We start from the raw sequence: 12,079 nt of genomic DNA, 5'->3' as shown, positions 1-12,079 counted from the left end.
AGCCACGTTGGAGTCTACAGCTTTAACCACATCTACAACAGAGGCACCTGCCTCTCTGCTGCCTTCTACATCCCCCTCAGAGAGCACAACCTCTATCATAGAGACATCTACCTCTGTTCTTACTTCTGTATCCACCTCAGCACTCTCAGCATCTACAACACATCCTTCCACCACTCTTCCTCCCTTTACACACACCTTGGAGTCTAAAGCTTTAACTACATCTACAACAGAGGCCCCTACCTCTCTGCTGCCTTCTACATCCCCCTCAGAGATCACAACCTCTATCACAGAGACATCCACCTCTGTTCTGACTTCTGCATCCACCTCAGCACTCTCAGCATCTACAACGCAGCCTTCCACCACTCTTCCTCCCTCTACAGCCACCTTGGCGTCTACAGCTTTAACCACATCTACAACAGAGGCACCTGCCTCTCTGCTGCCTTCTACATCCCCCTCAGAGAGCACAACCTCTATCATAGAGACATACACCTCTGTTCTTACTTCTGTATCCACCTCAGCACTCTCAGCATCTACAACACATCCTTCCACCACTCTTCCTCCCTTTACACACACCTTGGAGTCTAAAGCTTTAACTACATCTACAACAGAGGCCCCTACCTCTCTGCTGCCTTCTACATCCCCCTCAGAGAGCACAACCTCTATCACAGAGACATCCACCTCTGTTCTGACTTCTGCATCCACCTCAGCACTCTCAGCATCTACAACGCAGCCCTCCACCACTCTTCCTCCCTCTACAGCCACCTTGGAGTCTACAGCTTTAACCACATCTACAACAGAGGCACCTGCCTCTCTGCTGCCTTCTACATCCCCCTCAGAGAGCACAACCTCTATCATAGAGACATCTACCTCTGTTCTTACTTCTGTATCCACCTCAGGGCCCTCAGCATCTACAACTAAGCTTTCCACCACTCTTCCTCCCTCTTCAGCCACCTTGGAATCTAAAGCTTTAACCACATCTACAACAGAGGCACCAACCTCTCTGCTGCCTTCTACATCCCCCTCAGAGAGCACAACATCTATCACAGAGACATCCACCTCTGTTCTGACTTCTGCATCCACCTCAGCACTCTCAACATCTACAACGCAGCCTTCCACCACTCTTCCTCCCTCTACAGCCACCTTGGAGTCTACTGCTTTAATCACACCTTCAACAGAGGCGCCTACCTCTCTGCTGCCTTCTACATCCCCCTCAGAGAGCACAACCTCTATCACAGAGACATCCACCTCTGTTCTGATTTCTGTGTCCACCTCAGCGCCCTCAGCATCTACAACGCGGTCTTCCACCAGTATTCCTTCCTCTACCGCCACCTTGGAGTCTACAGCTTTAACCACATCTACAACAGAGGCACCTACCTCTCTGCTTCCTTCTACATCCCCCTCAGAGAGCACAACCTCTATCACAGAGACATCCACCTCTTTTCTGACTTCTGTATCCACCTCAGCGCCCTCAGCATCTACAACGCAGCCTTCCACCACTCTTCCTCCCTCTACAGCCACCATGGAGTCTAGAGCTTTAACCACATCTACAACAGAGGCACCTACCTCTCTGCTGCCTTCTACATCCCCCTCAGAGAGCACAACATCTATCACAGAGACATCCACCTCTTTTCTGACTTCTGTATCCACCTCAGCACCCTCAGCATCTACAACGCAGCCTTCCACCACTCTTCCTCCCTCTACAGCCACCGTGGAGTCTAGAGCTTTAACCACATCTACAACAGAGGCACCTGCCTCTCTGCTGCCTTCTACATCCCCCTCAGAGAGCACAACATCTATCACAGAGACATCCACCTCTATTCTGACTTCTGTGTCCACCTCAGCGCCCTCAGTATCTACAACGCGGCCTTCCACCACTCTTCCTCCCTTTACACACACCTTGGAGTCTAAAGCTTTAACTACATCTACAACAGAGGCCCCTACCTCTCTGCTGCCTTCTACATCCCCCTCAGAGAGCACAACCTCTATCACAGAGACATCCACCTCTGTTCTGACTTCTGCATCCACCTCAGCACTCTCAGCATCTACAACGCAGCCTTCCACCACTCTTCCTCCCTCTACAGCCACCTTGGCGTCTACAGCTTTAACCACATCTACAACAGAGGCACCTGCCTCTCTGCTGCCTTCTACATCCCCCTCAGAGAGCACAACCTCTATCATAGAGACATCTACCTCTGTTCTTACTTCTGTATCCACCTCAGGGCCCTCAGCATCTACAACTAAGCTTTCCACCACCCTTCCTCCCTCTTCAGCCACTTTGGAGTCTAAAGCTTTAACCACATCTACAACAGAGGCACCAACCTCTCTGCTGCCTTCTACATCCCCCTCAGAGAGCACAACATCTATCACAGAGACATCCACCTCTGTTCTGACTTCTGCATCCACCTCAGCACTCTCAGCATCTACAACGCAGCCTTCCACCACTCTTCCTCCCTCTACAGCCACCTTGGAGTCTACTGCTTTAATCACACCTTCAACAGAGGCGCCTACCTCTCTGCTGCCTTCTACATCCCCCTCAGAGAGCACAACCTCTATCACAGAGACATCCACCTCTGTTCTGATTTCTGTGTCCACCTCAGCGCCCTCAGCATCTACAACGCGGTCTTCCACCAGTATTCCTTCCTCTACCGCCACCTTGGAGTCTACAGCTTTAACCACATCTACAACAGAGGCACCTACCTCTCTGCTGCCTTCTACATCCCCCTCAGAGAGCACAACCTCTATCACAAAGACATCCACCTCTTTTCTGACTTCTGTATCCACCTCAGCGCCCTCAGCATCTACAACGCAGCCTTCCACCACTCTTCCTCCCTCTACAGCCACCATGGAGTCTAGAGCTTTAACCACATCTACAACAGAGGCACCTACCTCTCTGCTGCCTTCTACATCCCCCTCAGAGAGCACAACATCTATCACAGAGACATCCACCTCTTTTCTGACTTCTGTATCCACCTCAGCGCCCTCAGCATCTACAACGCAGCCTTCCACCACTCTTCCTCCCTCTACAGCCACCATGGAGTCTAGAGCTTTAACCACATCTACAACAGAGGCACCTGCCTCTCTGCTGCCTTCTACATCCCCCTCAGAGAGCACAACATCTATCACAGAGACATCCACCTCTTTTCTGACTTCTGTATCCACCTCAGCGCCCTCAGCATCTACAACGCAGCCTTCCACCACTCTTCCTCCCTCTACAGCCACCGTGGAGTCTAGAGCTTTAACCACATCTACAACAGAGGCACCTACCTCTCTGCTGCCTTCTACATCCCCCTCAGAGAGCACAACATCTATCACAGAGACATCCACCTCTTTTCTGACTTCTGTATCCACCTCAGCGCCCTCAGCATCTACAACGCAGCCTTCCACCACTCTTCCTCCCTCTACAGCCACCGTGGAGTCTAGAGCTTTAACCACATCTACAACAGAGGCACCTGCCTCTCTGCTGCCTTCTACATCCCCCTCAGAGAGCACAACATCTATCACAGAGACATCCACCTCTATTCTGACTTCTGTGTCCACCTCAGCGCCCTCAGTATCTACAACGCGGCCTTCCACCACTATTCCTTCCTCTACAGCCACTTTGGAGTCTACAGCTTTAACCACATCTATAACAGAGGCACCTACATCTCTGCTGCCTTCTACATCCCCCTCAGAGAGCACAACCTCTATCACAGAAACATCTACCTCTGTTCTTACTTCTGTATCCACCTCAGGGCCCTCAGCATCTACAACGCAGCCTTCTACCACTCTTCCTCCCTCTACAGCCACCTTGGAGTCTACTGCTTTAATCACACCTGCAACAGAGGCGCCTACCTCTCTGCTGCCTTCTACATCCCCCTCAGAGAGCACAACCTCTATCACAGAGACATCCACCTCTGTTCTGACTTCTGTATCCACCTCAGCGATCTCAGCATCTACAACGCAGCCTTCCACCACTCTTCCTCCCTCTACAGCCACCTTGGAGTCTACAGCTTTAACCACATCTGCAACAGAGGCACCTACCTCTCTGCTGCCTTCTACATCCTCCTCAGAGAGCACAGTATCTGTCACAGAGACATCCACCTCTGTTCTGACTTCTGTATCCACCTCAGCACCCTCAGCATCTACAACACATCCTTCCACCACTCTTCCTCCCTTTACAGCCACCTTGGAGTCTACAGCTTTAACCACATCTATAACAGAGGCACCTACCTCTCTGCTGCCTTCTACATCCCCCTCAGAGAGCACAACATCTATCACAGAGACATCCACCTCTGTTGTGACTTCTGTATCCACCTCAGCACCCCCAGCATCTACAACACATCCTTCCACCACTCTTCCTCCCTTTACAGCCACCTTGGATTCTACAGCTTTAACCACATCTATAACAGAGGCACCTACCTCTCTGCTGCCTTCTACATCCCCCTCAGAGAGCAAAACATCTATCACAGAGACATCCACCTCTGTTCTGACTTCTGTATCCACCTCAGCACCCTCAGCATCTACAACCCAGCTTTCCACCACTCTTCCTGCCTCTACAGCCACCTTGGAGTCTACAGCTTTAACCACATCTACAACAGAGGCCCCTACCTCTTTGCTGCTTTCTACATCCCCCTCAGAGAGCACAACACCTTCTATATCTCCCTTAGAAACCACTACATCTACTACAGAGTTATCCACCTCTCTACCGCCTTTTGAATCCACTTCACAGTTCCCAATATCTACAACACAAACTTCCATTTCTCTTCCACCCTCTACTCCCACCTTACAGTCTACAGCTTTGTTGACATCTGCAACAGAGGCATCCACCTCTCTACCACCTACGTCTCCTTCAGAGCTCTCAGCATCTACAACGCAGTCTTCCACCTCTCTTCGACCCTCTACACAGACCTTGGAGTCTACAACTTTGACAACAACTGCAACAGAGACATCTTCCGCTCTCTCATCTTCTACATCCACCTCAGAGAGCACATCTTCCATAAAGGCATACAGCTCTGTACCACCTTTTGAATCCACCTCAGAGCTCTCAGGAACTACAACCAAGTCTACCTCCCTTCCACCTTCCACATACCACTTGGAGTCTACAACTTTGTCAATATCTATCACAGAGCCATCCACTCCTCTCCTACCTGCTTCATCCCCCTCAGAAAGCACCTCTGTCACAGAGGCATCCACCTCTCTTCCACTTTCTACTCCCACCTTGCAGTCTATAGGTTTGTCAGCCTCTACAACAGAGGCATCTTCTCCTCTCCCATCTTTTGTATCCACCTCAGAACTGTCAACATCTACATTGCAATCTTTCACCTCTCTTCCACCATCTACAGTCATCTTGGAGTCTACAGCTTTCCCAGCATCTGCTACAAAGGCATCCACTCCTCTCCCATCTTTTACATCCCCCTCAGGGAACACATCTACCACAGAATCCTTCACTTCTGTACCACCTCTTGAATCCACCTCAGAGCTCACAGTCTCTACCGTGGAAGAATCCACTTTTCTTCCATCTTCTATGTCCCCCTCAGAATCTACACGTGTAACGTTGCCTGAGATGAAGACTTCTACCTCTTTGCTATCTACAGCTTCTTTCCCTCAATCTACAGCAATAACCACCTCCACAAAACAGTCGTCTGCCTCTCTCACACCCACCACGTCCACATTAAGAACTACAGAATTAACCTCTGTAGTTGGGACATCTACCTCTTTCTCCACTATTACATCAACAACAGAAAGCACAAAGCTAATAAACTCTCCAAAAGAGACATCAGCTTCTTTTTCTCCTACCACATCTTCCCCCGGAGTGTCTTCAGAACCTTCCAGCTCTCTCCCAGTCCCAGGCTCCGTGTCAGCCTCTGAAACCACAGAACTAACAACTATCAGATCTGAGATGTCTACTTCCTTCTTGCCTCGCATAGTCACCACAGAAACTACAAATCGAACAACTTATGCAACAGAGGCATTTGGTTCTCTTACATCTTCCTCAGTTACTAGTGGAACTCAGGATCTAACAACGACCGCATCACAGGGATCTACATCTCTGTCACCTACTCTGCCTGTTACTGAGTCTACAGAAATAACATCAGTTGGATCAAAGTCTTCTACTTCTTTCATGAATACCGTTTCTTCAACTGAAACTTCAGCATCTACTTATGTGGCTCCAACATCTGTTGCTATCCTTAGCACACAACAGACAAAAAGCCCTACACAGCAATCCACGCTAGCTACTTCAAGTCCTGTCTTAAGTAAGTTCCTGTTTTTCATTCACTCTTTAAACCAATCTCCTTTGGCTGTTTCCACAGAGATGTTTTGCTCTGCCTTTGCTTCCTTTCTGCAGTGTTGTTTTTAGGAGCATCCACATGGCATCATCGTCTATTTGTCTTATTTCTGTGTTTCCCTTGCTTTACTGTGATATTTCCTAAACCTGGTTTGCTACAATCTTTTTGGAAAGATTGCAGTTAGAGATAGGCACAAACCGAAATACGAACCAAAGTTCATCATGAATGGGGTCAGTTCAAGGTTTGTGAACTGGTGGTGAACTGGTGGCCCATTTCTGACGAACCACCGCAAACTTTAGGCCGGTTCATTTTGTTCATTTTTTGGTTCGTCACTGCAGACAGCCTGGCGCTGATCAATCAGTTTCCTAGGCAACGGGGGGAGGGGCTTTCTGTGGACCTTCTGCTGCCCTGGAAGTGACATTTTCACAACTGGAAGTGACATTTTCATGAATCAAACGAGCCGGTTCATGAACCGGGGCAAGTTTGTGAAAGTTCGTGGTTCATGAAACGTGATGAACCATGAACCGTGTGGTTTGGAAGCATTATGAGCCACTTTAGGCAAGAACGAATCAACCCATTAAAGTCAGGGAGCCAGGACCAGAGAAATTGGTCCCAAGTCAGATTTTAACATACAGATAACACAGGGCAATTTAAATAGGCTGTCAGTATTAAAACATCAGCTCTTTTGAGTCCCTAAAATAGAAGAAATTGGTGGAGCTTTGGGTGTTCCAATGGAACACTATATTAACAGCCAGTCAGCTTCACTGCTCCTGCTGCTACCCACTGGGCTCTCCCAAATGCTGCTCCTTGGGGGCAGGGAGTCTGCAGGAAGAGATAGAGGTGTGAATTGGGGGGCTGCAGTGAGTGAGAAATCCCCCCTCCCTTTGCTGACATAAATTGACCTTGGATCCAACTCTATTATATTTATGTGCTATGTTCACAGAAGTAATATGGGGCATAAACTGACATTGTAGGAAATATAATAATTTAATCATGATTTATTTATAGCCCACCTTTCCCTCTGAGACCCAAGGGGATTGCAAAAATTAACAATACAATGGAAACACCGTAAGACATATAATAAAGATTGTAATAAGGTTGGATTGCAAGGTTAGAAAACAACGCAATAAACCAGTGTAAGTTATGACCTATAGGAAATGGAAAAAATAGATTACAGAAATCAGAAACCAGTGCAGTAAAAACAAGAAGTGTATATAGTAAACGGTGTCATAAACTACAGGCCTTGTCCCTTTGTAACAGCATCCTCCTGATCCAAATTGATGTTTGACTATTTCTTTAATAAAAATGCCCTTCTGAACAATTCTGTTTTACACATTTTGTGAAATGATTGAAGTAGGGGAGCCTTCCTGACCTGCTCAGCCAGGCCATTCCACCAAGCAGGAGCCACCAGAGAGAATGCTCTGATCTTTCCCCTTCTCCAGGGCTTTTTTTCAGCTGGAACGCGGAGGAATGGAGTTCCGGCACCTCTTGAAAATGGTCACATGGCCGGTGGCCCTGCCCCCTGATCTCCAGACAGCGGGGAGTTTAGATTGCCCTCCGCACCGCTCCACCGGCATAGAGGGCAATCTACACTCCCCTCTGTCTGGAGATCAGGGGACGGGGCCACCAGCCATGTGATGATTCTCTCCGAGGGCAACCCACTGAGTTCCACCACCTCTTTTCCCAGAAAAAAAGCCCTGGATACCTCCCTTGTAAAACTCTAGGTGGTAAGATCTTTAGGTGCACCAACATAAAGTCACACCTGTACCAAGGAATGCCCTGACCTGGATAGCCCATGTGAGCCTGATCTCGTCAGATCTCAGAAGTTAAGCAGGGTTGGCTTTGGTTAGTAATTGGGGAGACAAGGGCCGATTCCAGATGGCCAGAAATTGCGGTTTTTCTGCGGAAATAATCGCTTACTGGCCACACGTTCAGTTTCGTCTCCATCCGCTTTGTCTCGCAGTGTGCCGTGCCATCCCACTTCCGGATGTTCGCACGGCCAACTGAGGTACCCGGGATTGGTTGTTTCCTCCCCGTCACAGTTGACATCGGCGGCGTTCATTGGTTCGCATTTCAGTTTTTTTTTTTTTAAATTACGTGTTTTGCGCAAATGCGCAAATGCGCAAATGTGCAGGTATGCGAATATGCAGCGTCAACTTTTGTGCATTTGTGCATTTGTGCGCATTTGCGCAGTTCGATGTGCGCAAACGTGCAACTGCGCAAATGGTGCCCGGTTTTTAAAAAAAACTAAGGGAATATTGTTGCTGGCCAGCCGGCAAAGGAAGGAGGTAAAGGGGAGGGCCTCTCCATGGCGACGAAGCGTCCAGAAGTGTGCAAACCCGCAATACGGCGTTCACACCGTCCGCTTCTGGAGCGCAACACAGCGCCATGAACTGGAGGTAAGCAGGGACGGGACATTACGTGTTTTAACGAGTGAGGTCGCTGGAAAAGCGAAAGCACTCGCTTTATTTGTGCCCGTCTGGAATCGGCCCAGCAATGAAGACCAGGGTTGCAGAGGCAAGCAATGGCGAACCACCTCTGTTAGTCTCTTGCCATGAAAACCCCACCAGGAGCTGCCATAAGTCAGCTATGACTTGAGTGCACTCTCCATGCCATACCGAGGAACAGTCAAATATGAACAATAGTCAGGAAGCTGTCCTGATGGGAAAATACCAACAAATTGAGTAGAGCAAACACGTTGTGCTCTACAAATTATGCTGTTATGTGTGGTGGAGAGTGCCCTCAAGTCATAGTTGACTTATAGTGACCCCTGGTGGGGGTTTTATGGCAAGAGACTAACAGAGGTGGTTTGCCATTGCCTGCTTTTATAATCATACCTAAATAAATGGTCCTTAATCATACTTACAGTATCCTAGGTACTGAATGGAGTCCAAGGAAAGATGATGGAGCTGACATCGTTGCTCTACATCAGTTTGTGAGGTTCCAGGATGGGGATGGGTACGAAACTGGTGGCCACTGGTGACCAACTGAGGCAGGGTGGCTGCCCAAGGCCCTATGGATGTTTAAAGGGGGCTTCTAATCCAGCGGCGCAGAGGGCAATCTAAACTCTCCTCTGTCTGGAGATCAGGGGGCGGGGCCACCAGCCATGTGACCATTTTCAAGAGGTTCCGGAACTCCGTTCCACCGCGTTCCCCCTGAAAAGAAGCCTTGGCTGTGGGAGCCAAATGTTCAGAAGCCAGTTGTCTCTGGATGTTAGGAATAAACAGCATGCACCACCTGAGGTCTTCTTAGAGGCATCAGATAGTAGACAGGAAACTGGACTGATCCAGCAACCCAAGTTTCTTGGATGGCATTTGCCACCACAAGGTGGCTGCTAATTTAGATGATGTTTAAAAGTATGTGCGAAGTACTGTCAAACTACTGCCATCTTATAGCAATTCTTGCTGCGGTTTTAAAGGCAAGAGACTAACAGAGGTTCTTTGCCATTCCTTGCCTCTGCATTGCAACTCTGGACTTTCTTGGTGATCTCTCGTCCAAGTACTAACTGGTGCCAAACTTGCTTAGCTTCTGATGAGATCAGGCTAGCCCAGACTATCCAGTTCAGGGAACTCTACTAGAAAAGAAAACTTCTGTTGATTAACCCCATGGTGAGAATCCACTCCAACAGGTTTCAAGATAATGCCCTCGGTATTGTTACTTGTCTCTTTAGGTATAAATCCATCATTGTTTCTTAGCCTCATCATAATGCTCTGTAATTAATAATTTCTGTTGGAGAAAACTGACATGTCATATTTGTACAGCTCATCAGGTCACCGAATCTATTGCATCTGTATCAAATACGCCGATACATCAGTCCCATGAACACACCACAGCTCTACAAAGTACCACTCTCTCTCCTACTTCACGTAAGTATGTTTCCCCCTATCCTTCTGTCTACCTGCCCACGCCATCTAGAGACTCAAACAGCAGAGAGTGGTAAGTTTTGTTTGCCATTCTTGCCCTTCAGAAATCTGGCTTCAGTGGGGACTCACCACTTTCTGGACATGCCTTGCTGAAAATATTTAATTCAGATTCATGGTGATGTGACGCCATTGTCTGGGGTCTGACACTCAGCCCCCAGATTTGCTGGGAGAAGAGGACGGGAGGCGGCCAGGAAACAGCAGCACAACGGACCAAGCTGGCTTCCCAGCCACAGGCCCAGACAGCTCATGGGAGGCAGCTCAGCCCCAGCCAGCAGGGAATGAAGGGAAAAGGGAGCCAGCTGGGGCAGCTGACCAGGCACCTGCGGCCAGAACCCAGGAGGCCAAGGTGGCTCCTTGTGAGCAAAGGCGGCCAAGCCACATTGGCTGTGAAGGGGGCAGGGAGGAATGGGAGGAGGAACACCTGAGGGTGCCACCAGCTGGGTTACATCTAGCTTAGAGATCTCAACAGGGAGAGACTAGGATGAGAGAGGAAACATCTGAGGGCATACCCAGCTGGAGGGCATCAGGGATAGGGCAGAGCCTGGAAGGAAAGGAGGGGGGAGTTGGGAGAAGCCCTATAAAGGCAGGATCAGTAGGGAGCTTGTGGTGGGTTGTGTAGGAGTGGTGGTAGGTAGAGAGTGAAGGAGTGGAGAGCAAAAGCAAAAGCGAGACAGAGAGTAGTTGTTGGAGAGTGGGAGAAGGAGAAGAGGAGGATGGGAAGAAGGATGCTGCATATGGAGGGGAAAGTAGGCAGGGGGCAGGCAAGGTGGAGGAGTGGATGAGAGGGAGCGAGGGTGATGTATACCCCCCTCCGGCCACAGACCCAATGCCAGCACCTAGCTTGATGGCAACCTGCCAGATGCTCTTGCCTGGCACACGGGCACCCCAGCCAGCTGCGTCCGAAACAAGGGGGGCCCACACCGCCTCCACAAAGCCTGCACCATGGGGAGGAAGGCCGAGCATAGCAGCGCCCCGGCGGGAGGCTGACAGCCATCTTCTGGAGTATACGTTTTTAGGCTGACCCAGATAGAATGGAAAACCAATTTCGAATGAGGGCTATGTATTTTTAATTTATTTTATGTTCATGTATGGTCGGGAACACTTTTTTCATACTGCTCAGTCTTTTTGGCAAATTTCCCACTTTTGCTCCTGTAAGCAAAATGAAGACAGCAGACGCAATGTGTGGGTGAAATGAGGGCTTTATTAAACACTCAACAAGCACAATATATTAAACTCACTCCCTACCTCAAATGGTGCAGGTTTCCTAAAATACTTTTCCATGGAGTTGGCTGACATTTGGGCAATTCCATCCTGGCTCCAACCTCAACCCAGTCACATCCTGTTCCTCCGTGACTGCACCCAAGTTGTGCAGAGAGATGTCGTTGTTGACTTGATTAGCCCATGCTGTCCCATGCCAAGGTTTCAGTGATGATGCACAGTTGAGGGATATACAATCCTGCCAGCCTTAGGTAGGGCCTAATCCACTCCTAGTACCCAGCCAATTTATCTCACCCAACAGTCTCTCAACACATTTTGAAAAAAAGAATCTTTCACTGCCACAGAGAAGCCCAAAACATTCTGCTCAGCCCCAAAGTGTCTGGCAAATGCTCCTTTGTAGTAATGAGATTCTCTGAAGAAAAAGTGTGTCTGAGAGTGGAAATACATGCTGCAAAATTACCTGGGGATGCTCAAGTGCAGGATCAGAATTCAATTGCAGGCAATTCTTGCTCGGCGCACGAGCATGCCGCTTTCACAGGAGCTCCCTTTGTGTGATTGCATCTGCAAGTGAGTTCGGATGGCAGAGCGCCAATTCAGCTCTGTTTTCACTGGAAGAACAAGTACTATGGGCTCCTTTGACTTGTCAGTATGCATTTCTTTAAGGTGTGAGCA

General features: G+C 49.0%; 1 protein-coding gene across 1 annotated transcript in view; it reads left to right on the top strand.

The window, feature by feature from the left end:
- Nucleotides 1–376: 376 nt before the first annotated feature.
- The window catches only part of LOC129329924 (mucin-16-like), a gene marked incomplete at its 5' end in the record, with an annotated part of 108,050 nt that continues 96,347 nt past the window's right edge, over nucleotides 377–12,079 (top strand). The window contains 6 exons of the mRNA XM_054979676.1: nucleotides 377–505; nucleotides 1,030–1,524; nucleotides 1,842–1,849; nucleotides 2,349–2,847; nucleotides 3,421–4,579; nucleotides 4,647–5,210. Coding sequence (XP_054835651.1) covers nucleotides 377–505; nucleotides 1,030–1,524; nucleotides 1,842–1,849; nucleotides 2,349–2,847; nucleotides 3,421–4,579; nucleotides 4,647–5,210 — 2,854 coding nt within the window. The remainder of the gene's footprint in view (nucleotides 506–1,029; nucleotides 1,525–1,841; nucleotides 1,850–2,348; nucleotides 2,848–3,420; nucleotides 4,580–4,646; nucleotides 5,211–12,079) is intronic.

Source organism: Eublepharis macularius, chromosome 5, assembly GCF_028583425.1.
Source record: "Eublepharis macularius isolate TG4126 chromosome 5, MPM_Emac_v1.0, whole genome shotgun sequence".
Classification (NCBI taxonomy): domain Eukaryota; kingdom Metazoa; phylum Chordata; class Lepidosauria; order Squamata; family Eublepharidae; genus Eublepharis; species Eublepharis macularius.
The sequence above is the reverse complement of the archived record's forward strand: the minus strand, read 5'-3'. Positions and strand labels throughout refer to the sequence as shown.